General features: G+C 59.6%; 3 protein-coding genes across 5 annotated transcripts; 1 reads left to right on the top strand and 2 right to left on the bottom strand.

Annotated features, from left to right (window-relative positions):
• Nucleotides 1–460: 460 nt before the first annotated feature.
• NOX1 (NADPH oxidase 1) lies at nt 461–4,980 on the bottom strand. Of its 3 annotated transcripts, XM_032196460.1 has the most exons (13): nt 4,932–4,980; nt 3,655–3,746; nt 3,141–3,251; nt 2,976–3,060; nt 2,749–2,894; nt 2,493–2,674; nt 2,096–2,234; nt 1,898–1,990; nt 1,514–1,749; nt 1,271–1,433; nt 972–1,118; nt 675–799; nt 461–587 (listed from the first exon to the last, which is right to left on the bottom strand). In XM_032196460.1, the coding sequence occupies exons 1-13, from the start codon at nt 4,978–4,980 to the stop codon at nt 461–463; spliced, it is 1,695 nt and encodes a 564-aa protein (XP_032052351.1). The 3 variants fall into 3 exon arrangements, with proteins under 3 accessions (XP_032052351.1, XP_032052353.1, XP_032052352.1); XM_032196462.1 differs by lacking the exon at nt 972–1,118; XM_032196461.1 differs by lacking the exon at nt 3,141–3,251.
• Nucleotides 4,981–6,369: 1,389 nt separating this feature from the next.
• Nucleotides 6,370–15,852, bottom strand: XKRX (XK related X-linked). Its single transcript, XM_032196441.1, has 4 exons — nt 15,631–15,852; nt 9,898–10,232; nt 7,958–8,217; nt 6,370–7,112 (listed from the first exon to the last, which is right to left on the bottom strand). The coding sequence occupies exons 1-4, from the start codon at nt 15,850–15,852 to the stop codon at nt 6,370–6,372; spliced, it is 1,560 nt and encodes a 519-aa protein (XP_032052332.1).
• Nucleotides 15,853–17,700: 1,848 nt separating this feature from the next.
• Nucleotides 17,701–21,208, top strand: ARL13A (ADP ribosylation factor like GTPase 13A). Its single transcript, XM_032196440.1, has 7 exons — nt 17,701–17,759; nt 18,660–18,730; nt 19,089–19,338; nt 19,646–19,751; nt 19,840–20,368; nt 20,687–20,788; nt 21,132–21,208. Exons 1-7 carry the CDS (start codon nt 17,701–17,703, stop codon nt 21,206–21,208), a joined length of 1,194 nt encoding a protein of 397 aa, XP_032052331.1.
• Nucleotides 21,209–26,225: the final 5,017 nt, after the last annotated feature.

Raw genomic sequence — 26,225 nt, 5'->3', positions numbered from 1 at the left:
CCCGTGGCTTTTACCGCAAAGGAAAGCAAGTTTAATTTACCAGTGTAGGGAAAGGACTGTTCAAGCCCCGAGGGGCAGGTGTGGTCCCCGGTGCCTGCTCGGCGTGTCCATCTCCCACCCGCTCTGCCCAGCCCGCTGGGCGCTCCCCCTGCCTCTGGCTGTGAGCCCTTGTGCTGCCCCAGTGCCACCATCACAACGTGTCTCTGGTTTCCACGTGGGCTGTGCTGTGCACTGGGCTCCTTCCCCTCACAGGAACCCTTTGTAGGTTGGGTCAAGAAGGCAGCAGTCCTGGAACCTGGAGTTTGTCCTTGTGAGGGAGGGCCTTGCTGTCTTGCCCGGTTTCAGTGCGTGTGTTTTTCGGCTGATGCTCGTCCCTGCTCAGGCAGACTCGCTCCAAAAAGAGATGCAAGAGCAGCAGGCTGTCTGTTCTCCAATGGCTGCGGTCCCAGCCCGGCTCCACTTAGAAGTTCTCCTTGTTGAAGTAGAATTTGACCTTTCTGGGGTCCAGGCTGGAGTGCTGGTGACAAGATCTCTGCAGGTCCTTTGCCAACGCCCCCGGCCCGCACAGGAAGACACCGACCACTGACCTGCATGCAGCGAGGGGCTGTGGGTGCTGGGGAGGAGGGGACGCCTCCAAACACCAGCACCCCAAGCGCCCACGTCCCAGCTCTGACCTGGGGTGGGCCGTGGCCACTGCTGAAAACTCGGCGTTCCACATGGGCCGCCCGAAGATGGTTTTGTGTCTCAGGCCCGTCACCGTGTCCGTGGCAGTGTCGTAGTGGAGCGCCGCGTTGTTGGCCTGCACGGAGCGGGGAGGGTGAGGACACCAACCACCAGCAGCCCGCCCGCAAGTCCCTTCCCCTGGAGGAGCACCAAATGCCTGGGAGGCGAAGCCTTTCCCTGCCTTTCCTCCTGGGCTCAGCTACAAGGCGTCCCCCCCTTGTTGTCATGCCCACCCACAGCCAACTCACGATGCTGGTGTCCCAGCCGGTGAGGAAGAGCCGGTAGGTGAGGAAGTCTGCCTTGCCCGACTCGACCATCTTCTGCTCCAGCGAGGCGAGCAGGTCGTTGAACCAGGCGAAGGCACCCGTGTCCCGGCAGAGCCAGTAGAAGTAAATCTGGGATGCGATGGCACAGGGAAGCAGCGTTACTCAAGGTGGAGCGGAGCAGGAGCAGGGGAAGGACGTGATGCTGAGGAAGTTCCCCTTCCAAGCACTTCTGAGCTTGGAGAAACCCATGGGCTGGGGCCAGCTGGTCCTGCAGCCGGTACCTTCTTGGTCTTGAGGGTCTGGTCAGCCTGCTGGAACTTGTACCAGATGGACTTCAGGATGGAGGCGAAGGGGGTGACACCGATGCCTGCTCCCACCAGCATGGCCACCTCGTACTGGAACACGTCTTCGCTGGCCGTGCCAAAGGGGCCGTCCACCTCAATCCTGGCCAAGGGAGGGCCGGGGTGAGAGGCACGGCCTCCCCGAACCCTTGGGATGGTCCATGGGGGAGCTCCCCAGCCTACCTGGGCATCTCCGGCTTCTGCTGCTGGAAGGTGTCAATGATGCGCTCTGTCCAGTCCCCCGCTGCCCGGATGTGGATGGAGAAGAAATCCTCCTCGGGCGCCGAGGTGAGGGTGAAGGGGTGCCACTCCAGGAGGGAGATGGCGGGGCAGTTGACGAAGATGTACTGCCCCACCTCCATGCGGAAGCCCTTCTTCTGCATCTGCAGCTCCAGCACTCTGGCAGGGTGCATGATCACCTGGGGGGCAGGGAGCAGGGCTCAGCACCCAACCTGTCCCCGTCACCTGGGCTTTGGCAGCGGTCCCTGCCCCTGCTCACCTCTGTGCAGCCACCCCAGCGAGGGCTGCAGCACCGTCTCCTCCCTCCCTGGCTCCAGCACCACCTACCTTGGTGACCACCACCTTCTGCCGCGCACGCCAGACCCGCAGGATCCGTTCAAATGCGTAGAGGATGACGGGAGCCAGAACCCATTTCCAGGACTGTAGGATGGAGGAGAGCAAAGGGCTGGAGCATCCTGGACTCTGCACTCCTACTAAGGGAGCCGGGCACCCCGCAGCCCCAATCCCATCCCGCTGCTGCCCTACCTCTGCAGGGATGCTGCTGAACTCGGGGTTTTTGCAGCAGACGTGCCTGCACTCCTCGTGCTTCTGTACCAGGTACTCGGCACAGCGCCGTGGGTGCACCTCCTCCATGCTGTCCTCCGTCTGCCCACGCACCAGCCCGCTGCAGGGAGGCAGGGGGTGAGCGCAGGGACCCTCTCCCACCCCAGTCATGGGTTGCATGGGGCCAGCTGGCCTTAAGCTAGCTGAGGCTTGCAACCCCCCTTGCATGGTGATCTCACCACCCTGCTGCACCCCATCCAGCGCTGCACCAGCCTCCTGAGGCAGCCAAGGCCACCCCAGCCCCCCAGGCAGCTATTTATGGCCACTGCCCCTTGCTATGCTGCCTGCTGCTGTTTTGGGAGCATTTTGGGAGCCTTACGCAATGCCGTGGATGACGAGGCCAGCAAAGTAGACGATGAAGAGGTGGTGTGTGTACCAGAAAACCTCAAAGTAGTTCCTCCGGATGAACTCGGTGGAGGACGTGACCATGAGGATGAGCGCCAGTGTGATGATGACCCCGGTCAGCCCCGGGATGGTGGTGAAGGCCACGTACTCCACGGTCTGCAGGGGTGGCAGAGGGACAGGGTGAGCGAGGGCACGGGACAGGGGGCAGCGGGCAGCGGACCGGCGCTCACCGTCTGGTTGGAGTGGATGGGGTTGAGCCACTTGTTGCTGTTCTTCAGGTGCATCTTGGAGAGGATGGCAGCGAGGCTGCCGTCGGTGGCTTGCTGGCTGTCGTTGTAGCGCTCCAGGTTGAAGAGGTGGGCGATGGTGTGCACGGCTGGGAGGGGGACAGGCGGTCACCTGCTGCCCTCAGCCCCGCGGTGCTCGGAGGGGACGCGGGGCAGGGGCAGGACAGTACCTGTGAACAGGGCCAGCGCGTAGGCCACCAGCTTGTGGAAGGTGAGGTTGTGGTCGAGCTGCTTCCGCAGCGTTCGCCTGCAGCACTGCAAGGAGAGACAGCGGGGTTGGGGCAGGGACGGGGACAGGGACGGCGACGCAGCGGGGCTGCCTGCAGGGCACTCACCGAGCAGGTCCCACGGAGGAAGGAGAGCAGGTTGCGGCAGACGGGCAGCAGGATCAGCATGCTGTTGAAGTTGAGGCACTTGGCCGATGCCCGGGCCCACGCCAAAGCAGACTGGGGAGAGGGGAGGTGTGGATGGGGTGAGCGTCACTGTGCCTCGGGCACGGTGCGTCCACCTACAGCCTTGCTGCCCCGTGCTGGGAAAAGTGATGATGGGATGGGATGGGATGGGATGGGATGGGATGGGATGGGATGGGATGGGATGGGATGGGGCTGGGCCAAGTGATGTCGAGCTGGGACCAAGCGATCCTGGGCTGGGGCTGGGGGATGCAGGGTGCAGGATGGGTACTGGTATGGAGTGATGCTGGGCTGGGAGCAGGGATCAAGGCAGGGACTGGGATGAAGCAATGGTAGAGGATAGGATAAGGAAGAGTTTTGGGGTGCTACATCCCCTGCCCCGCTGCAGCCCAGCCAGGAGGGCTCTGGGACAGGCAGGGTGCTGCCGGGAGCACCTTACCCCAAGGATGGCCCTGGTGTAGAAGTACCGCTCATCCTGGTCGAAGAACAGAAAGTAGTACGTGAAGAGGAAGACGTTGATGCCCAGCCAGGCTGCCTGCAGGGGGAAGCCAAGGGCTTGTGAGGGACCCTGGCCCCAGGACCCCCTCACGCTGCAGCACATGGGTGCCGGCACAGACAGAGGACGTCAGGACTGCGTCCCGTCCCGCTTCCTTATGGTGATTGCTGCATCAGCATGGAATCGATGGGACGGGGGAGCGAAGGTGAGGAGAGGTGCGGGAAGTCTTGCAAAATAACTGTCTTGTCACCCACATCCTTGTGCATCACCCTCACACGGGGAATGAGGAAAGACTGATAAAGGAAATATCTGCACGACGTGGGGCTGTTGCGAGTGGGAAGGGCCCAGGGCAGGCACTGAGGGTGGCAGGGACTGAGCGGGAAAGGGCCGGGAGGAGGAAATGTTGCAGGAACTCATCTGCCCTGGTCCCACAGTGCTGCTGTCCCTGTGGCAAAGCCCTGCTCCGCTGTGCCAGTCTCCGTATGGCGCTGGAGCTGGGCTATTTCACGTTGGTAAATTTTTGCAGAGCTCCCACAGCTACTCTGCCTTGGGTTCAGTTTTCGTTTAACACTTTTAAAAAAGCAAATAACCCAATTTTCTGTACACCCTCCCCCCATCTTTTTCCCAAGTATTTGCAGCTGGCTGTTGTGGCGGCAGCGCTGTGGATGCTCCAGCTCCTCAGGCACCGTGCAGCGCAGCACCAGGGGATTTTCCTGTTGGCTGCAGGCTCCCAGCCCTAGTAAGGGCTCGTGTGGGAGGTTCCCACTCTCACATGGGAAGAAAATGCAAATGGAAGTCTCCCCGGCCAAAACAGCTGAGAAAAGCAGTGGGATTTTTAATTCTCACTCTTCTCTGCTCGTGAGTTTTGGGGGAACACCTCAGGGAAGGGTGCACTACCTCCCCACCCTGCTGTAGGGCTTTGATGATTTTTGGCATTTGGGCTGCGACTGGGAAGAGGCGGCCAAGACCTAAAGAACCCCTGCGGGCTTCACCCCGCACCCTGAGCACCAGGACCCACCTTTCCTTTCATTCCCGGTTTCCTTCATATGGGACCCACAGCCACCGCTCCGCCACCCTCGGGACCGCGCACAAACCAAGGGGATATTTGTTCCTCTGTGGCTGACAGACCGAGCCAGGACAGCCCCAATTTCCCCCCAAAGCCCCCGGTCCACACGCAGCCCCTGCCCCTCCATCACCCAAGCACCCCAAGCCCCAGGGACTCACGAGGACGGCGGCCGAGAACCAGTGGTTGACCAGCCAGTTGCCCATGCTGTGAGGTGCCTGTCCGCCCCTGCCTGCTGCCGCCTGCTGCTGCCCTCCCCGCGTTTTATGGAGGCAGCAGGCCCTGGAAATGGCCCCGGCCCTGGGAACGGCACTGCGGGGACTTTCCCCCACAGCATCTTGGAGGAAATGCCGGCACGGTTTCAAAGGCCACCTTCCAGGAAAGCTGCGCTGCAGCCCCGGTGGGGCAGGGTGCTGGGGCTTCCCTCCAAGGAGGGGTCCCTCCCGGCCACACCGCCGCTGGGGCGGGCGCTTCGGGGCATTGCCCCGCTCCTCTCCTTCCTTCGAGGCCTTTGGGGACAAAGTGTTTTATTTATTATTTTTTTTTAGGGTAGGAACTTCCTGGTGCCAGGAAGTTGCAGAGGGTCAGTAACGTGCTCTATTCCGCAAACACAGCCCTCCCTGCTGGCGTGGGCCGACCTTTGCTGTCACGTTTCAAGAGGAAAAAAAATGCGAAAGGAGGACAAGTGTCAGAGGGGCACGGCCATGCTGCCACCAGGATCACACCTGGGCTCAGCACCAGGGCAGTGAGCTCCTACCCAGTGAGTGCCCCATGGTGCTGAGCCCCTGTGGGCACCCAGCACCTCCCAGAGAGCAGCGGCCCCACAAAGGGCTGCTGGGGGGGCTACGCTCAGCAGTAGGGCCCTGACCTGGTGTCAGGGATGCCAACTGGTGCCAGGGCCTGGCCCCTGTGGGAACAGCGTGGGCAGGATCACTCCATGCTGGAGTCGGGGTCGCTCCTGGCCGGCAGCCAGGGCCATGCTGGCAGAGGTGCAGGATGAGGCCGTTCCCTACCCCACAGCCTTCCTGCACCTTATCAGCCCCAGAGCAGGGCAAGCGCTATCCCGCAGCATTTGGGCAGGACGGGTGGTGGGCTGTGGGACCTCCACTGCTCTGGGAAGGGCCCGGCCGCATCCTGCTCCCTCTTGGGGCCTGCAGGCAGCCTGAGCAAGGGCTACGTGCACCCAGGCCAGCCCCGTCTCAACGATCCCCACCCGCACGTGAGTCACCAGCCGCCTGCCAGCACCCGGACGCGGAGCCACTGCAAAGTTTCTTTACTGCTCAAAACAGTCCCGGAGCAGCCCTTGCGTCCCTGGGGTCACCAAAGGCACCAGGGTGGGGACCAAGCACCCCAATGCCCCGCACCCCGCTTGCTGCCCTGTGGGGTCTGGACACCCCAAAGGTCCCTCCTGTGCGTGCCGGGGCACGTGGTCCAGGCAGGTGCCCTCCCGTCCCCTGCCACCACGGGGATCCGCCGGTGCTCAGCTGAGGGCACCTGGACCCGTGGCCACTGCAGGGCCAGGGAGCGGCTGTCTTCGGCATGGTTCATGCTGCCCCATCCCCTTTTGTCTGTAGCCTGCAGCCCCGGGCCGTGCCTCACACGATGCTGTGCCTCACGCCGGGCTCGTGGGGCGCCTCAAGGCGCTCCGGGCTGCCCGGGGACCGCCGGCAGCAGACGCAGTGCAGGAAATCAGCAACGTTGCGTCGGAAGAGCTGTCGGCACGGGTGCAGGTACTGGAAGAAGAGCAGCATGAAGTAGATGCCCAGGCAGTAGCCGAGCAGCAGCTGCACCACCAGCAGCGGCGTGCAGATGTTCTCGTAGACGTCCGTCTTGAAGAAGTACCAAAGGATGACGAGCGCCGCGTTCTCCGCCAGCCGAACCACGTAGTACACGGCCAGGAGGCCCCAGTTTTGCGACTTGTCAATGAGGTCCCGGTCGGCCAGCTTGAGCTGCACGGCCGACCAGCAGAACATGTTGATGCTGGCGTAGAGCAGCGTGAAGGCGAAGAGCACCACCACCGTGCCCACCCGGCTGAAGTTCTTCTCAATGTTGTCGGGCAGCCGCGTGCCGCTCCGCCAGAACTGCACCCAGGGCAGGAAGAAGACCACCAGCAGGTTGGCCAAGGCGATGGGGATGATCCAGTGCTTGAAGACGGTGCTGAAGAGCACCAGGACGACCACGCGGGTGGAGATCTCCAGGCTGCGCCACAGCACGATGCAGAGGAAGGCCAGCGGCCGCAGCTGGACCTTGTAGTCATCGTATTTGACCTGGATGGCCAGGATGTTGCAGACGAGCGCCCCGTAGGTGACGGACACCAGGCAGATCCCCATGAGGACGGCTGCAGAGGGAGAGGGCAGGGGAGTCAGGCAGTGCTGGGGGATGCTCATGGCTGCAGTGCACTGGGTCCTCAACAGAGCAGCCAGCACCTGAAACCACCTTCCTCCTCATCAGCCATGAGGTTTATTTGGGTTTCTACCCTGCTACCTGTTCTGGAGCCTGTGCAAATATTTGGGCGTTCAGCACTGCAGGGGAGAGAGGGTCAGCATTCTTCACCAGATGCTCAGATCTGAGAAGGCACAAGGGCCTCCCTGCGCACGTGGCTCACTGGCACACCGCAGCAGAGGTTAGAAGCTGGGTCTGATGCAGGGAGCACCAGAGCACATAACTGACCCCTCGAGCAGGTGGCAGAACCCCTGAACTGCTGTGCTGGGGACCCCCAATAGCCTGAAAAATCAAGTAACCAAAGCAGAGCAGGAGCAGCCTGGCTTCCAAAGGTGGCTGACGGTACAGCTCACCCAAAGGCTGCTGCCCGTGGGGCAGGGGCACAGGGTTTATATGGGGCACAGCGTCAGGGGGGTTACACAGCTCTGCAGGGCAAGCACCGGAGCTGGGAGCCCCTCAGTCACAGCTAGCTCTTGTCACCCCTCCCCAACCTTACTCCAAGATGGCAAGCAGAGAGCTGGCACGGCCAAAGCAAACCAGGAACAGGCAGGCGCCAACTTCTGCAGGTTGTGCTCCGTGTTCAGGGCAGGCAGGGATGGCTGGGGTGCACCCGTGGAGTGTGACGTGGATGCCACAGCACCACAAGCAGCCGAGGTGTCACCATGCCCTCCCTGCCTGCATGCCCATTGTGGACAGCAGCCTGCACCCCACGTGCCCGGCACATGGCCCTGACCCCCTTACCTCGGGCGGCGGGGACGTACTTCTCCAGGATGCTGATGTAGAGCTGCAAGGTGAGCTGCGGGGTGGAGCCCAGGAAGGCCTGGATGACCGCCATGCGCTTGAAGGCGTTGCGGTGGGTGGCCAGCCGGCGCATGGAGTGGCCCACCTCCTGCTCCATCTCCACCTCATAGCCCTTCCGCAGCCGCCTCTTGCGCGTGATGGTGACGTAGGGCTCCTCCTGCCTCCCCGACCTGCAGTACACTACCAGGGCCTCCACGCACCTGTGGGGACATGGCCACCGTCACCATGCTGCTCCCCGGCCCCTCATCCTGCTCCGGTGCTCGGGAGCACAGGGACAAAAAGGGACCGGCAGTGAGGAGGGTGCAGCGTAGGTGATACAGGAACAGTAGCTCTTTTGGGAGTGAAAGGGACGTAAGGGACGGGATTTATCACACCTGGCTCTGTTTTTCTGCTGCTGTGCAACCCACAGGCACAAAAAAAACCTCTTTCCATATGTGGAGGCAACAAATACGATTTGCTACTGTGTTTGATCTCTTGACCAAAAGTCTTCTGCGCTTCCTCCTTGGTGGAGGCAGGAAGCAGACAGCTGGGTGGAAGGGGGTTGCGATGGGCAGATAACACGGCGCTTCCTGAGCCCGTCCCTGCAGAGCACCCGCACGTCTCTGGAGAGGCTGGTCCCTTCCGTGCTGCTCCACTGCTGCCTCCCCGATGCCAGGCCCCTGCAGCAGAGCAGCCTCCAGCCCCTCCGCTCTCCTTGGGCCTCACACCCACGCCAGCAGCGTGCGTGGACAAGGAGCAACCAGTGGAGGACTGATGTGGCAGGCTTGGCTTCTGCCCGGGACAAGCTGGCTCGGGGACCAGCAGGAGGTAATTATTTATGAGGAGAGCAGCAGTCGTTCTGTTTCAGACCCATTAAATGGAAGGAGGGTTTTTGGATCAATGCTTTTGCCACATCGAGTCGGTGCTCGCGGCTTATTCCAGACTCTAACGGGAAAATGATTTCATCCAAGCGGCCTGGCTTCAAGGGCAACAAAGCTGGCGTGTGGTGCCCTGCCAGATCTTCTCAGCAGGCTGGGCTCACTCTGCTGTGCGAGGAGCCGGCTGCAGCAGCTCTGCACACCTCTTGTAAGCATCCAAGCCCCATCGTAGCAATTCCAAGAGGCTGTGGTCAGTGTGGCAAGAGCCACGCCACCACCACGGGCCAGCATAGTCCGACATAAACCCACAGCCCTTCTGCTGCTGGTGCTCCCCAAAACGTGGCTGCTGGTGTCAAAGGAGCCCCGTGTGCCAGGGATCTTGGTGAGCTCTGGGGCCGGCGCGATGTTCCTGCCCGTGCACGGCGGGTGAAGCCAGCTGGGGAGGCACGGCGGCATTCCCGAGGAGTGAGAGAGCGGCACCTCTCTGGCTTGTGCAACATCCACCCCCTCGCCTTCCTCTCCCCACGGGGGTGTGGCAGTCCCCAGCTCCTCTCCTCCGTGTCCGGTAGCCCCCCACCTTCCCCAAGCCCCGGGACCTTTTCCCGAGGCAGGACCCTGGTTGCTGTTCACCCTCGGACACCCCGGCAGGGATTTGCATCTGTGCTCCGAGCGTGAGCCCGAGCGAGGCAATGGCAAAACCCAAAGTGGGAGGGGAAGAGAAGCGCTATCTCCAAAAAGCAGCTGCCTGAGGAGCACTTCTGGCAGCGCACATGCAACAGGCTGGGAGAGCCGGGTTGTGCCCAGAGGGGTCCGGCAGGCAGCCGGCACCGGAGTGGGACCGGGGAGAGGACCGGGGAGGGGACCGGGGAGCCCCCGGGGGCTGTCCCGTTGTGCTGGGCACCTGCTGCGGGGGGGGGGGGGGCTCTGCTGGCAGCGGGTGCCCGGGGATGGGGGAGGAAAAGGTGGTCGCGCCGTGCCGTGCCGTGCCGGTCCGTGCCGTGCCGGGGTCCCCGCGGCGCTCACCTGATGATGGGCCCGAGCTGCAGCAGGTGCATGAGCAGGACGAGGGGGCGGTCGCGGCTGAGGTCGCGGTGCACGAAGATGAGGGTGAGCTGCACCAGGACGGAGGGGCAGAGCATGAAGAAGACGGTGAGCGCCAGCCAGAAGCGGTCGTCGGAGTGGCTGTAGGAGAAGCAGAGGACGGCGGCCGCCGCGCTCTCCCCGCAGAACAGCGCCGTCGAGAAAACGATGCCCAGCGGCAGCTTCGCCCGCGACGGGGCGGCGGTGGGCAGCTGCCCCCCTCCCGGACCGTCCATCCCGGCCCAACCGGGGCCCGGCACGGCCCGGCCCGGCTCAGCCTCGCGGCGGCGCCATCCCGGGCTGCAGCGGAGAGAGAGGAGCCGCGCTGCGGGGCGGGGAGGAGCGCAGCGCCCCCGCCGCAGGGTGCCCCGACGGGCAGCCGCTGCTCCGGCACGGCACGGCCCCGCCAGACCGTGCTGTACCGGGCCGGGCCGTGCTGTACCGGGCCGGGCCGGGCCCCGGTTGGGGCGGGGGCGGGCGGCGCCGGCAGCGCTCCCGGGCCCGCCCCGACGGGGAGGGGAGGGACGCGGACCTTCCTCCCCGGGCCCCCCGCTCTGCCCCGGAGCCCCCTCCCCAGGACGCCCCCACTCGTGCCCCTGTCCCGACGCCCCCTAGCTTTGCCGGGGGCTTTCCACCCCATCACTGCCCCATCCCTGCTGGGGACGCCCCCCTGCCGCGCCCAGGACACCCTCCCCGGGAACCCCAGCCCTGCTGTCCCCTGTGCTGTCCCCTGCGTGCCCTGAGCATCTCGGGTGCCCCCCGGGATCACCCCCATGCGCCAAGTCCTCCCACCTCGCAGCAGCATGGGGCGGGTCCCCAAGGGCAGAGGTGTCAGGCTGTGTCCTGGGGACAGCGGGGTCCCCAGCACGCATGCCAGCCCTGCCCCACAGGCAGGCCAGTTGCACCCAATACCTTGCAGTTCTGGGGCTAACCATGAGCTCCAGCCCAGGAGAAGGGTGCGTGGGGCTGGGCCACGGCACCCACTGCCTGTGACCCCCCCCACTTTGTGGGTCAGTACGTGAGAGCAAGGGCAACACCAGGGCAGGGAGCATTTTGCTGTCTCACAAGTCCAGCTGCTGCCCCAGTTTGTGGCTGGAAGGGACAGGGTATGTGTGTAGGGCTGGCCTGAGGATTGGGGTCGGATGTTACAGAGGAGATGTGGCTCCTGCAAGCATCCAGGTGGGAGACCATGACGGCTTAGAGTAGGGCGCTTTTCCCATTGCCTTCAAGGTGATGGGAAAGCACAGGCTGGCTGAGCTGCTCCCAACACCAGTGGTCATTGGGCTCCCTGCTCTGCCCCCAGAGCCCCCATTGCCTGCCCAGGTCTCTGCCAGCCTCCCCCATGAGCTGGTGCAAGCGCAGGCAGCAGCCTCTGCGGCGATGCTTGTGAGCTGCCTGCCCCAAGAGCTCTCTGCCTGCCAGATTACTCAACCCGGGCTGGGCACACGCCGGCTGGCTGGGACAGACATGACGAGGCAAGGAGTGCTTGAGGTCAGCCAGTTCTCCCCACTTTAGAACAACCGGGAAGCCTCAGGTATCTTTTAAGAGCAACTGGGTGTTCAGCCCTCGGCAGGTGCCCACGCTGACAGCAGGGGAGCAGCCAGTGGCGATGCTGTGCCCATCACTTGCCCGGCCCCACGCACAGCACAAGCTCATTTCCCCTGCAGTATGAAACCCCACGAACCCCACAAGTGAGAGCTGCCCCCACGTTACCGGGATGGAAGCGTTTCCAGGGCTATTGGGCTTATCAGAGGCTGAGCTGAGACTGAAACCGCCCGAGACCTCGGAGGTTGCATCTCCCCGATGACAGCTCCCGCAGACCAGCAGCCCCGCCTGCTGCGGCTGCTCCACTCTTTCCCTCCCAGCACCAAACAGCTGCTTGAGGAGCCCACAAACACTCTGAGCTCACGCAGACTGGCCCGACCGGAGGGGACGGGAAGCCTACATGTTTCCCTCTCAGCTCTGGTATGATAGTTACATATTTTCAAGGTGTTTCTGGAAAAGAGCCTCCCCCCAAAAAAAAACAGCAGGACAGAGTGCAAAGGGAGCAGGGTCCAAGCAAGTGAGCCTGCCACCAGCCGGGCAGCTCCTGCAGACACCCAGGGTGGGAGCCGTGCACAGGCAGTGGCTGTGCTGGCCCCAGCACGCAGCGTGTCCAGGAGCTCAGCCGGTGACAGCACAAATTGTGGCACTGCCAACTGCTCCCACACCTCCGTATTAGCAGCAAGGGCGACGTGCAATTTAAATCATTTATGCAACTTCCATTTATCCAAATTAAAAGCATCCCCCAGGAGTCTGGCAGGTCACCAAGCCCTCGGCTGAGCAATGCCTGGGCTCAGAGTCATCGTATTTTTAATTTCATCTTCCCCTGGTTCATGATGAAATATTTAAGAGCAATTGTTTAAGAAGTCAAGAATTCCAGTCCCGTGTCCCGGAGCCTCAGTACCCATCAGAGGAATGGATGGACAAAGCCTCACAGCGCTTCCCCACACCAGTTATTATCCTATTTTCTGTTCAAGCACGGAGAGGCAGAGGGTTGTTTTCTGGTTCAGGCTGTGAGTCACCCCTCAAGCCTAAGCCTACCTGTCCAGAGCTCAGCACGGTAAACAACAGGTCATAAAAGTGATCTATGTCTGCAGAGTATCAGAGGGTGATCCTTCCCTGCTACCACTCCCTCTACCTGGGATTAGTTCCTCTGCAAACCCAGTGTGGGCACAGTGGCACAAACACCCTGGACCTGGCCATTGCAGTGCTGCCCGCGGGCAGTCCTGCCCCCTGCCTTGCTGTGGGCATCACCGTTTGTGTGTCCCACCACTCGAGGATGCCCAAGGTGCCATCCCCGGGCGCTGTCCCCACATGGGACTGTCACTTCTCCTGTTTTCAGAGCCTTGTCCTGGAGCACAACCCAGCTTCATTATTCTCTTAATCCCAGACTTCATTATTTTATTAATCCCAGTGTTCACACAATGCGCTTTGAACACGGGGATGTAGCAACAGTGCCTATGCACCGTGTGAAATCGGGATTTGCTGTACAGCTTTTCCAGCCCCTTGCATGCCTGTGGATGAGTGAGGGCATTTGTGTGTGACAGCCTGGGCTATACATAGAGGTAGGAACAGCCTCCCTCACCGGCTCTGACACTGAAAATAGGCACGTCTCGCTTACACATGCCTGCCCAGCAGCTCAGCTCCTGTAAAAGGAGAGCAGAAGAAAAATGGAGATGGCAGGGAATAACTTGCAACAGCCCTTAAAGAGCCCAGATGCAGGAGAACTACCCACAGGCTCCTGAAATTGGTTCCCTCTCCTTTCCCCCCCTCACCGCACTAGGACCCCGGAGCAGACATCGCTCCCAATAAGTCCCTGGGACATGCCAAGCACCACGCTGCCAGCTTCCCAAATATAGCCCTGCACGCAGCGGTGGAGGCAGCTGCTCGGGGCGCAGGATGGCAGTGCTTCCCCCCCTGCTGCCCGCTCAGATCAGAAACCTCCCTGGGATGCACTTTGTGCCGTGGAGTTAACATTCAGCTGGTGCTGCACGGGGTGGCGGTGGGGACATGAGGATCCCCAGGAGACCCTGTGGAGATCACAAAACGCTGGACGGAGATCACAAAACGCTTCCCAGCCAGACGTGCTGTGAGCAGGAGAAGCAGCCTGCGCTCTGTGCCCTTGCAGTGGCCAGATGGAGCAGCTGGAGGGGTTTAGAGGAATTTGTGAGCCAGGAACTTTTTACTTAGTTTGGAAATAACTTTGCAAATGACCAGTCTTCCCAGCTTAAACTGTTTGGACTTTGCATTGCATTCTCAAGAACTCAGCTGTAATTTTTTTTTCCTGCCCTGTCTGTGGAATATTTTTTGGTTGGGAAAATATTTTTTTCCATTTGCTTTGCAGTTTCCTGTGACTGCTCTTGCTGCTCCTTTTCGTTTGCCTTCTGCAGCTTCACTCCTTTACCCTGCAAGCAGGCATTTGCTGGGAGGAAAACCTGGGTCTGTCTGAGGACTTCACCCCTCTAAGTCCTCTGGGGGCTGTGTGAGGCTCGGCATTGCTGGGGGTCGGTGGGGCCCTGGAGACGGTCCCAGCACGGGGCATCTTGTGCTGCCTCGTGGCTTGAATGCTTCCCAAGAAGATAGAGCTGCCTCTGTTTGGTGGATTTATCTTAGTGATATTTATACATTTTGAAATCATGGCCCTTTGGCTACAGTCCCAGCTGAGAGGCTGTAAACCAGGTGGGAGGACTTAAAGTTCCTTTTAATTACCCAATTCCCCTGCTCCCACCAGGTGTACGGTGCCTGGCCCTGCCAGCGGCTGACCCGGCTGGGGGCATCCTGCAGGCACGCTTTCCGCTCACCTCCTCCTGCCCACGCCCTGGTGCAGGAAAGCAGAAAGAGCAGCAGCCTTGAACTGCACTCAGCAAAACCACCGTGCAAGCACGGGGAGCGCCTGCAGCTGCCGCAGGGGCATCACCGAGCTCTGTGCACGGTGCAGGAGTGAGCTGTCAGCTTCCCCTTGCAGCAGGGAGCGGGGACAGGACGAGAAAACCCAGCGGAGGAGCCGGTGTTCAGCTGCCTTCGCCGTGTTTCAACTTGTTTGGGGCTTGCTGATGTTTGCACAGGCCAGAAGGGCACTTACCTGCCTGCTCTGAAATCAACATCTCCCTGCTTCTGCGTTCGCCGTGGGGCTCAGGGCAGCCGTGCCGTCTGCTGGGGGGGGGCAAAAGAGATCCAGAAAAATGGCCTCCCTCTCCTAAAATAGCTGCAGAGCAGCTGCTGGCCTGCCACACTCTGCTAGCAAACATTGCAAGGGCCCTGATTCACTGACAACAGGTTTCCACGGCGGAGGTGGCAATTATCTTGCGATTCCAGCCTGACTGCCAGGCACTGGGGTGTAATTAGCTCCTAGGATTTGCGAGCCCATATGATCGGCTTTATCGTTAGCCACCAGAGCCGTGTGGGGATTAAAGGAGCGATGCAGATATTTGCATACTGGCCTGCTGCTGTTGTCCAACACCTGAGCTCCCCAGAGCTCAGGCACATCGTTGCCCTGCCGCGGTTGCTGTGCCCCTGCCTTTTTGGGCAGGTCCAGAGACGAAGCAGTCCCGAGAAGACCAGGACAGCTTGCAGACACTTGCTGGGACTCCGGTCCTCGCCCTCACCTGGTTTTTACTGCCACCCCAGCTCAGTGCTGAAGGCAGCCCTGGTCACCTCTGGTCAGAGCTGCCTGGTGCAAGCTGTGACTCCCCATGCGCAGCCTTCCCCAGCCCTGCCACCGCTGTCTCCCCGCTCTGCTCCTCACCCCGGGGGCCCCATGTGGTGGTCCCGGTGCACCCAAAGCCGCTCGGTGCATACTCACGGGGTCTAGGGAAGCCGAGGCAGGGCAGCCCACCAGCCCACGTCCATCTGTGCTTCTCCGCGGTCCCTGTGGTTTTTGCCTCCTTCCCTCTCCTGCCACTCTCCAGCAGGCAGAAATAGCCCTAAAACACGTGCTGCCTTCCGGGTAGAGATACCAGGGGCCGCACAGCCCCGGCTCCTCAGGCACAGCCTGCTCTCGGGGACCCCGCTGTCACCGGTGTCACTGGGGCGTCCAGCGCAGCGTGGTGCCGGGACAGGGTCCGGTAGCAGCCCCGGCGAGGAACATCTCCTCTTATCCACCAAGATAATAAATCCTGCCTCGGAGTTTCTCACCTGGCAACAGTCACCAAGGAAACCCGGACGGCTCCCGTTGGGTCCCCGTTGGCACTGCCCGGGGGTGTCCCCGAGCCGCGGGGCGTGCAGGGAGAGGGGACGCGCGTGTCCCTCTGCCACCCAAGGCGCCGGGTGCGCAGGCGGGCACCCTGCCAGCCGCCTGCTCTGTAACATGAGCCCCGGCTCTCCGAGCCAAGTCCTGGGCAGGAGCAAACCGCCCATCGACGAGGGCTTGGCCCTCTCTCGTCTTTCTAGAGCTGAGTGCAGGTTTCGCTGTTTTTGGGGGTGTTTCTCTGAGGTTTTCCTGGCTGTGGGCACGTCAGGAGGGGTGGTTTTGTTGCTGCCTGGGGTTTTTCCCAGTCCCTGCAGCCAGGAATTTCAGACAGAGGCGTTACGACAGCGGAGACCTCTCAAAATGTGCTGGTGCAGGGAGGGAGACCCGCTCTGCTGTCCCCTGGGAGGCTGTGCAGCTGTCTGCCACATTGCTCTCCTCTATTTATAGCACCCGTGGTCGTGCCTCTTCCTGCCACCTGGCCCGGCTGTCACCTGGCGAGTGCCATCCCCAGGCACAGGGAGATGCTGCCGTCCCCAGAGTGCCCGTGCACTACGGGTGCAGACAGATCAGCAAAAAGCTTCCCAGCCCCGTGCTGCCTGCAAAAGCTGGCACTGCCCCTGGTACCGGTGAGGCCGTGAGCACAGGAGCAGTAGGAAAAGACTGGGGACCGGGGGACACGGCCACCGTTGGGCCCTGGGAAGTGGAGCAGGGCTGTGGCAGAGGTGCTGACCCATCCTGCAGCACCTCGGTGTAGGAGGAGGGGATGAGCACGAGGGGGAGGCAAGGAAGCCGTGGAGGCCAGGAAGCAGGTTGTTTACTGGCATGCAGAAATGAGACAAACGCTCAGCTAATAGGTGTTCACGACAGCCCTGCAGTGCCCTGGGTGCTGCCCGGTCACCTCTCCCTCTGCCTGACGCAGCTAGGGTGGTGCCACGTACGTGGGGCACACGAACAGTCACCCCAAACCGTGCAGCTGTGGTGTCTGGCCATGAGATGGGTGTGGAAACTTCCTCGGTCAATCATTAACCTGCTGCAGCTCCCTGCTCGCTGCAGAGCTCCCAGGCACCTCGCTTTGTGCCCCAGTGCGTGGGTGCTGTGGGGTGCCCGGCACTGCCTCTGCAACCCAGCTCACTGCTGCCAGCTGCTGTATGGCACGGGCTGCTGGGACCCCATCAGTCTGTGGGAGCTCCCCGGTGTGCCTTTCACCAGGTCTGGTGTCCTCGTCCCTCTGGACCCTGTGCTCCACACCGAAAGTCCCTGTGGCTCGGAAATCCCCTTGGGGCCTCTCCCCTGGCTTCAGAGAAGGCAGCCTCAGCTGTGGGAAGCAACAGGAAACCTGAAGAGCCTCATAAGAGCTTTGGGGCTGCAGATCAAGGAGCTGGTGCTTTTTGCTGGCTCAGCTCCTCGCCCTACTGTCACCACTTCCCAGCCCAGTGCCACTCTCAGCCAGACCCTCCTCTGCTTCAGAGCCTTGTAGCTGGCCTGGGGGTGCCCACGCATCTGTGCCTGGGGGCCTTGGGGCCAGTACCACCTCCTTGGGGCCCTGCTCAGGAGCTGTGTGTGTGCAGAACGGCCCAGTGCCTTCAGTAGAGCCCGAGAAACTCTTGGGTATTTCTCGGGGTCCCCAACAGCTCCCTGCTCCCAGCCAGGCACTGCTGAGCTGGGCTTTATTTCTGTTCTGAACGCCACATCTGCTGCTGGAGGTGCCGAGAGGAGCAGCCACACAGGGGCTGCAGCACTCCATTTCCCAGTGGCCACCGGCCTGGGCTGACCCACCAGGATTAGGGAGCCTGCAAGGAGTAAATCGTGTAAATCCAGATTAGATTTAAGCAGATGCTACGCAGAAGAGATGCGAGCGGGAGCCGGGCAGGAGAGCAAGCAGGTGAGAGGCTGAATCACACCCCTGAGATGCAAGAAGGTGCAGGTGGCTGCGGGCAGGGGGACAAAGCCACACCAGGCTGCTCGTTCTGCAGGTGCCAAAGAGCGGCCATCCCCTCGGTGCAGGGCTGCAGAGCATGTTCCACCTCTTCTCCCACTGCTGGTCCTGGCTGCAGGCCGTACAGGAGCCCATCAGGTAAAGCCGTGCGCCCGCTCCAGGGGCTCTCCGGAGAGCTCAGCACTTGGGTGCGCGTTTATCAGGGAGGGCACCGGCACCGTGGCACCGAGTGAGAGGGCCCCGAATTACAGGGCAAGGTGAAACCGAGCTGCCTGCATGTGTCGTGAGGCCAGACCTAATTCCCTCGGGGAGGAGCCGGGCGGGCAGGCGTTGCGGGCAGTAAGGGGGTTTATGGTCCTTTCCCACCAGCGACGGTGCGGTGCCGTACCGTAACGCCGGAGGAGGAGCTCGCTGCCCACGCAGACTCCTGTGTATATTTATGGAAAAGATACTGAAAGTGACTAACGTTGTTGACATGTAAAGCAAAGGGAAATCGCTCTGCTGGTGGCTCAGATGAAGCGTGTCACTGCGGAGCAAGCATGACTGTTGAGGAACAGGAAAAACCTCCTGGGTCCAGGCCGAAGCTCATAAAACGTCCTTGCTGTTTCTCTGTGTGTTGCCATAATGCACTAACGCGGAAGAGTACTAAGAAAAATCATTAACTGCTTCCATATAAGTAACAGCCTGTGCATACTGCTGCTTAATCCCATAGAGCCTGAGAGGAAATGGTGGTCGTAGGAAGTGTGCGGAGGGCTCCTGCGGTGTCGGGGTGGCTCCAGGTGCCCGCACACACCTGAGGGCTGTGCTGACAGTTCTGCCCTTGCTCTGTCCTCAGGCACCAGGGACCATCCCTCCCTTCTCCCCCATCCCAGGCGAAAGCCCATGTCGCTGCCCTGCCCCTCTCCCAGCCAAAATAGAGCTGCTGCAGGCAGTCCCTTGCCCAGGGGCACCGCTGTTCCCTGAGGATGGTGGCTCACACAGAGCTGTGTGGGACACAGTGTGCCTGCGGGCTGCTCACCCCTTGTTGTTGCCCCCCAGGAAGGTGACCCTGCTCGTGGTGGGGCTGGACAATGCAGGGAAGAGCTCTGTCATCATGGACATAGGGAGAGGTGAGGAAGCTGACTTCTGCTGGGGGGGTCCCACAAGGAGCGTGGTGGGGGGAGGTTGTGCTCCCTTGCACCCAGTGTGCCTGTGGGCTGCAGCGGGTGATACCGTCCCCAGGATCCCAGCAGGATCACTGCCAGGGGCTCTGCCCCACAAATCTCTCATGGCTGGGCTATCCCAGTCTGGTACCAGTGAGGAAAACTGGGATTTGAAATAAAGACGTGAAGCTGCTGGCCTGGGGCACGGGGTGCTGGCTGTGCTCCGGGTATCCTTGCAAGCAGGAGCAGGGCTGGGGCTGGGGGAAGAGGATGAGCGTGGTGGGGATGCTCCCGCATCTGGCCTCTGCCCTCTCCCCACAAACAGCCCTGGCCTGTGAGGTGCTGCCCACAACACAGCCTGGCCAGATCTGCCTGCGGGTGGACAGATTCGAGGTGACACTGGTGGACCTGCCCGGGGGTCAGCGCTTCCGCAGCGCCTGGCGCAGCCACTACAGCACAGCCCACGGGCTGCTCTTCGTGCTGGACTCCAGTGACCTGGCGAGGATGGAGGAGGCCCGCAAGGCTCTGAGCCGCGTCCTGAGTCACCCTGATGTCTCTGGAAAGCCCCTCTTACTGTAAGGCTGAGTCTCCTGGCTGTGACCCGCGGGGTTTGGGGTTGGGGCGAGGAGTGGGAGCCCGTGGATGGGGTTGCGGGCAGTGCAGCAAGGCTGCCGTGGGGATGTGGTACCAAGGGGTGCCAGCACATGGGGACCCCTGCAGTGCTTGGGTGCTGAGAGCACCTGGAGAGGGGCTCCGGCATCGGGCACAGCTCGGGGCAATGCTTCACCCAACCACAGCCAAACTGGGAGAAAGCAGCGGGTCTCCCCCACACGGTGCAGCAGGGTGCCGGGGGTGACTGCCCGCTGTCTCCCCATGCCCCAGGCTGGCGAACAAGCAGGACGTGGCGGCCGCCCTGCTGCCCTGCGAGCTGATCGAGCGCCTGGCCCTGGAGCGGCTGGTCAACGAGAACCGCTCGCCCTGCCGCATCGTGAGTTGCAGGCAGGCTGCACGACCCTGCTCCCCTTGCCAGGCACTGGGGGGGGTCTCAGGGGCTGACCGAGCTCCCCCATCCCCAGGAGCCGTGTGCGGCTGCTGGCCCAGCCCGCAGCACCCTGCAGGGGCTGCGCTGGCTCCTACATGCTGCTGCCGAGCGCTCCTCATTGCTCCCTGCCACCCGCTCCCCGATGGCCGACCCCAGCCCCCGGACAGCCCGTGGGCTGTGCTCTCGCCCCACCAGGGATGCCCCGGATAACCAGGACGGCGTGGGGAAGATGGGGGAGCACCGGGCCGCCCACCGTCTCCTCCCCAAGGTGAGAGCCCCCCCCCGGTCACAGCAGGAGTGGGCCAGGCTGGAGGGGGCTGCCATCGCCTTCCCCTCATCCCCTCCTCTCCCTGCCCAGGAGGAGAGCGCAAAGGGTCCCGGGAAGAGGAAGAGGAAGGTGAAGGTGAGGAAGAAGGGCTTGGGGCAGCCAAGCCTGGCCGAGGAACCGGACAGACCAGGAGGAGGGGGTGACAGCCGAGCCAGCTCTGCTGTGGGGCTGCTGGCCCCCAACAGGGTCGGGCAGGAGGAGCCTCTGCCCCCCGGGATGGCTGCCCCACACCCAGGTGAGAGGGGGCTGTGAGGGCTGCTGGCACGGGCACATCGGGATCCTCAGAGCCACCCCAAGGGGTGGTCTGGGGACCCTGAAATGTGGTGGTGTGCTGGAGCACCAGTCCCCGTGGTCTCCCTTAGCTTTGCTTGCAGATCAGCTGGGCGCAGAGTGGGGCTGCAGGAGTCTGGCCGGGAAAGAGGAGAGACATCTCGGGGCATCTCAGCAGGAGGACTGCGGATCCACCATCCAGCAGCCGTCCTCTCGGCTGGTTTGGTGACAGAGGCATCCTTGCCCAAATGTGACGTCTGAAATTTTGTATTTCTCGATCCAGCGCAGGGCATGAAAAAGAAAAAGAAGAAGAAAATTAAGAATAAAATCAAGTCGCAGGAGCCTGCCGTGGAGCAGCAGCGGGAGGAGGTCTCCAGCACCTTTGGTTGGTATTTCCCAGGACAGATTTTGCTGAAAAGCATCAGGGGGTTGGCCTGCTGGCAGTGGGATGTGAGCTGCCTAGAAGCCCTTGGCCACATCGTGCTTGGTGCAGGGGCACAAGTACAGGCAGGAATAAATGCTGCTGCAGGGCAAGGGGGGGGCTGCTGGGGAGGTGAGTGCTGCAGCCTTCAGGTGGGATGCAGCAAGGGCACATGAGTGCACTGTGCTGGCGTCTGGGGCATTCTTGCAGCCCTCACTCAACACAGGCTGCCAGGCTTGGCCCCAGAGATTAGTCCCTGGGTTAGAGTCCCTGGGTTAGTGCCTGACCGCTTCCCTTCCTCCCCCAGACCTGTACCGCCGGGCGATGCTGGCTCTGAAGATGCGGCAGGAGCAGAGGAAGCAGCCGTCTGCCATCGCCCCCTGAGCGGGGTGCAAGCTCCCAAGGACCCCGGGCTGTGTCGCAGTGGCTCTGGGACCTGCGGCTTGTGCAGGGCTCCTGGGGTGCTTGGCCAGGGCTGGCAGTCCTGGGCAGTGGGTCCTAGGGCAGGAAGAGCAGCGTTTCTGTCCTCTGCATGACTTGAAAATCAGGATCTGCAGGAACGAGCCAAAAGTCCTTTTGTAGAAAGCCTCTCTGGCAGCCAGGCTGCAAACCCTCCTGAAAAGGTCAGGCACTTTCTGACCGTGTGTTAATACCTGTGTAGGACTTGCTCTGAACACGACCGAGTCTGTAGAAGAGAGGAAGATCAGAGTGAATACCCCAAGGGGAAAGCCCATCTCCTGAATTGACACGTGCCCAGGCAAAGCTGTCAGCACAGGTTGGGGATTAGCTCGGCCACTCGTTCAGCCCCTGCCTGCTTCCTGGGTGAGTTGTTTCCTGCTGCTGAGGCCAGGAAAGCCCTCCCAGGTGGAGACTCCCATCCCCATCCCCATCCAGCAGCACAGCATCAGGAGCCTCCCCGCCTGGTGGAGGCTGGGGATGCCAGGATCATTTGCAGGACGGTTCCAGAGCTGTGCTCAGCTCGGGGCTGAGCCAGGACACCGAGCAGCACCTGCCTGCCAGCACAACCCTCCTGGGCAGGGCTGCGCTCCCCCCAGGACTTTGATGTGCTGCAGCACCCTGCTGCCCTGCTCCGGCAGCCCCGGCTGGGCACGTGTGTGAAGAAACGGCTGCCAGACCTGGGAGCACTGCACGTTAGGTCGCAGGTGCAGCAGTTTTCCTTCCGTGGCCACAACAAGGTGAGGACTTGAACTGTGCTCAGAAACCGGGCCGTGAATCACCGCCGCTTCCCTGGTTGCTGATTAACAGGCCATGCCTGCCAGGTCCGGGGCAAGAGATATCGCTAAAGCCCTTCCTTCGGTTGGGATAAAAAAGGGAAAAGAAGAAAAACTTTGACTATTCTGCCTTGCTAGTGTGCTGTAAAGCTTTGTTTAACTCTGTTAGATTCAACTGCCAGTGACTACAGTGACTAAGTGCAGCAGCAAATTAACACCGGTGTGTAAATACAGCCCTTGCAGTACAACTACACCCTTCTCTGTGCTCCGTGGAGCTCCTGGGATGATACGGGATGTTGTTTTTTTTTTTAAGAGGAAGAAGTCCTCCTCTTGTGCCACGTGTAACACACAACCCGAGAAGCTGGCCAGTGGGGAGAGTCCAGGGCCTGGCTGGTGTTACTGGGCAGCTAAAGGATGCTTCCCATGGGAGCCAGCCATAAGAAACCTGCTAGAGACCCCCACTTTTTCACCCAGAGGGTGGTTGGGCACTTGACTGGGCTCCAGGGCAGTGGTCACAGCACCGAGCTGCCTGAGTTCAAGCAGTGTTTGGGCACCACTCTCAGATACAGGGTCTGATTTGGGGGTGATCTGGTGTGGAGCCAGGAGTTGGACCCTTGTGGATCTCTTCCAACTTGGGAGGTACTGTGATGCTGTGATTCATAAAATAACGATGTCAAGTAGTAGTGCAGATAGGCAGTTCAAATATATTTCAAAATCAGCCCCCTTTCCCCTGGTGTTTCAGCGGCTGTAGAGCAGCTAATCCCTGCAACAAACCAGGAGACAAGCCTGGCCTATCCCAACTGAAAATATGGCTTTTAGCTTCTTCAAAAGTTAAGCAGCAAGAACTCTGTGTTTAAAAAGTTCTATCTCAAAATCAGAACCATCTCAGAAATGAGATTCCGAAGACCTATTTGATCAAATATTCAGCAGATAAGCCAAAAGATACTAATTAAAGGTTATTCCATGCCACTGGGTAGCGGTCTGTTCCTGCAGCATGAGAGGAGCAGCTGCTGTACCAGGAGGGTGCACGCCTGGGGCATGCAGAGCAGGTACGCAGAGCTTTTCCTATCATTTTCCTCTTGCTTTTGAGCTTACAGCCCAGCAGCTGAATAAATAGCAAGGGAAGAAGGAACGGGCCTCAATGGCACTGCTGAAGGCAAGGCACAGCCCTGCCCGGTCTGGTCCCAGCATGTCTGATCTGATGGAGGTGTGCTGCAAGCAGGGCTGCTTTGCTTGAGTGGGTGTCCCAAAAATGAGGTAGTGGAGAGTGACATCCTCCCACACATCTCTGGTTTGTTGCAAAGTGCCGGGCTGTGGGGAAATGTGCTGGGAAGCATGAAGCAATGCAACAGCACCTGCCAGTGGAGACTCATCTTCAATCCACCAACACAGAAAGTAAATGGTGTTAATAACATTTTCTGCAGGAGGGCTGGAGCCAGCTAGGTGATATAACTGCACTTGGCATTTAGTTTTTATTTTTTTTGTATATTGTCTAACACCTCCCAGTTTTCATGTTTACAGAGGAGTTATCTCAGGAGTATCAGGTTAGGCAAAACCCGGAGCCTCCTTCCATTGTGATTTTTGTGGGGCTGCCCTGTCTCAGCTTATGCTGTGGCTTCATTTGTTGCAAACCAATGGTGCAGGAGCACTTGTGAGAGGCAGGGAGACTGGGGTGCACCATATACTGGGGAGCTGTGGGGTGGGGGGCACAGTCCAGCAGCATCCAGGCCTGAGGAGGGGCATGGACTTGTGGTTACATTGGAAGCACAATGGTTGTTTTGTCCACCCCTCCATTAACTCTGATCAAAGAGTGATCCAGAAGGTGACTGGCGAGAAAGCCTCACAGACACTGATTCTGGACACAGTTTTAGTATTGTGAAGGCAACTAAGTGCAAGTATGAGTGATCACAGCTAATGAGTTGCCAGGTGAATGTTACAGGTCCCATCCCTGCAGGCTGCCTGCAGGTGCTCCTTGTTCCCTTTTAGCATCCCTCTAATGCTCAGCACGTGGCCAGCCACATTTTGTAGGGCATATATAGAGGGAGGGCAAAAAGCTCCCTTTCCCTGGGGAGGGAGGTGAGACCTGGAGCATGGTGAAGGCTGTTCATGTATAGCTGTCTTCTCACTGAGCTGGACCAAAGGTTAAAAAAAAAAAAAATAGCAATAAGAAAATTTGCCCCAGGGCAGCTGAGGTTCAGGGGGACTTGACTAGCCTCTAAGATGTGCTGTCCTTGCTGTGTTGGCTTTGTAATTCTTTGGGTTATAGCTGCAGATATCACAAATGTGCTGCTCAAACACAGCTAAGGTGTGTGCCTTTTTCTCAGGATGTGGATGAAAGCCAATTGCTGCAAGTAAGTACTTTGTGTGGCAAGGTGAGTGGATCTGAAACCCCAGAAGGGACAGTTGGGTTGATAAATGTCCAAAGTGGGAGTGTTTAGAGCTCAAAAAGCTGTGTGAGAAGGAAACTTTCTCACACTTGCAGTTGCTACCCTGTGCCTCACCGGCAGCCCACTGGGCTGGGTGCCAGCATGCTGTTTTGGCTCTTTCTAGCTCAGTCATAAAAACGGATGTGTGGGGAAATGCAGCTTTTTTCTTTCTGTTTTTCTTTCCCCTGGGTGAGCACACCAGGGCACAGCCTCACAGCCTCCTTCTGTAAGGTCATTCAGCATATTGAGCTGAGAACTGCTGGTGCCCAATATTGGGCAGCTGATCAATCCCCTCCGGAGTTCTCAAGGGCTGTGCTGGCTGGCGGACATGGGTGGCATTGTGCCTCGCCTGGGGGTGTCAGCATGCTTTGAATAGTGAGCAGCCATGCACCGTGTTTCCTTAGAGTTTCTGCTATTGGTTATAGATCTCCTGTTGTATTGCATTAAAAACAAGTCAGGTTATTTACTGTCATGTAGTCTACAGAGTTGTTAACAAAAAAAAACCCACAGATTTAATTAGGTGAGAGTGGCTCCCTAAGCTTCTCCTGATTGTTATGAAAGAGGCTATTAAGACTTTGCAGGGAAAGGGAAGATAATGAGGACTGGAAACTTAGAAAATAAGAGAATTTTCCCTTTCTAGGTTAAATGAGCCTTATTGGAGACATTACTGTTGGCAAGAGGAGGAAGGATATAATCACATTTAATGGTTGTATTTGTTTCCTGGCACGAGGGAATATGCTAGAGGCTGAGGTATATAGATTTATCACATCGTGTACCAAATATGCTTCATGTCCCCTCCTCCCCAAAATTTTTTTCATCAAAAGGATATTGTTAACTAAAATTGGTAGTCTTTTTTCTTCATAGATTATCACTTTAAGTCATTGTATAGTTGAATAGGTTATTTCAGACTAAGGGGAAAGTGTCTCTTGAGAAAGGCTGATAGTGCACTAATTAGAAGGGCTTTTGCTGTGGAATATCGCTGGAAAAGGGATCAAGAGCTAATTTATTAACCAAAAGTTTTCATTTTAGTCTTCTGTAGCAATCAGAACTCATGCCTTGTATGTGGAAGAGCTTATACCTTATTAAACTGCATTTACACTTCAGCACAGATGGGTTTAGCAAGACTCTAGCACAAATCCCTGATCTGTTGTGTAGGTCTTTTTTTGGCTACCCATGTGTGCTCTCCCTTAGATACTCCAATCCATCCTCTGTATATTGCACAGCTGCAGGAAGGGCTTTAGGGTTGATTTCATAGGTCTTAGGTGTTTTTGCTTATTTGGCTAGGATTGTGTACTTAGGTTGCAAGGTACCTACTGGGATGCAGGCTTGCAGCTACAAGCATCTGAACTCTATGCCCTGCTCTAGCAAAGGAAGCTGCTTGTGGAGTGATAAATTGATTTGAAATGGACTTTACAAAGGAAAAAAGGCATGTGTAAATCCCCTTGCTCAACTGACACCGCGGCATGCGTGCTGCTGCTGAGTCAACTCTGTAGAGCACAGCACAGACTGAACTTTTGCCTTTTCCTTCCTTTTCTCTGTGACGGTTGCAAAAAGCTTGGCCTGTGGCAGCCCAGCTCCTTAAGGCACTCCCCAGGAGGTGCTTGCTGCATACTTTGGCTTCCCAGAGGGGGCCATGGTCCAAAGCAGGTGGTTTTGCCATGGGATATGGCTGGGACCTGGCACTGCACACCACTCCCAAGCAAATTTTGTGGCTGACTTTCATGCAAACCCCTCAGCAGACAG

The sequence above is a fragment of the Aythya fuligula genome, chromosome 13 (genome assembly GCF_009819795.1).
Source record: "Aythya fuligula isolate bAytFul2 chromosome 13, bAytFul2.pri, whole genome shotgun sequence".
NCBI classification, from domain to species: Eukaryota; Metazoa; Chordata; class Aves; order Anseriformes; family Anatidae; genus Aythya; species Aythya fuligula.
The sequence above is the reverse complement of the archived record's forward strand: the minus strand, read 5'-3'. Positions and strand labels throughout refer to the sequence as shown.

Excerpts from the sequence above, each read along its gene's own strand:
- NOX1 (XM_032196460.1), bottom strand. The coding sequence starts at position 4,980 with ATGGGCAACTGGCTGGTCAACCACTGGTTCTCGGCCGCCGTCCTCGTG. Across the intron at positions 3,747-4,931 it reads CTCGGCCGCCGTCCTCGTGA|CCTGGCTGGGCATCAACGTC; the intron begins GTCCCTGGGGCT and ends CCCTGCAGGCAG. Across the intron at positions 3,252-3,654 it reads ACACCAGGGCCATCCTTGGG|TCTGCTTTGGCGTGGGCCCG; the intron begins GTAAGGTGCTCC and ends CCCTCTCCCCAG.
- XKRX (XM_032196441.1), bottom strand. The coding sequence starts at position 15,852 with ATGGGCGGTTTGCTCCTGCCCAGGACTTGGCTCGGAGAGCCGGGGCTC. Across the intron at positions 8,218-9,897 it reads CAGCTCGGGCCCATCATCAG|GTGCGTGGAGGCCCTGGTAG; the intron begins GTGAGCGCCGCG and ends ATGTCCCCACAG. Across the intron at positions 7,113-7,957 it reads GTACGTCCCCGCCGCCCGAG|CCGTCCTCATGGGGATCTGC; the intron begins GTAAGGGGGTCA and ends CTCCCTCTGCAG.
- ARL13A (XM_032196440.1), top strand. The coding sequence starts at position 17,701 with ATGTTCCACCTCTTCTCCCACTGCTGGTCCTGGCTGCAGGCCGTACAG. Across the intron at positions 17,760-18,659 it reads GCCGTACAGGAGCCCATCAG|GAAGGTGACCCTGCTCGTGG; the intron begins GTAAAGCCGTGC and ends GTTGCCCCCCAG. Across the intron at positions 20,369-20,686 it reads GATGGCTGCCCCACACCCAG|CGCAGGGCATGAAAAAGAAA; the intron begins GTGAGAGGGGGC and ends TTCTCGATCCAG.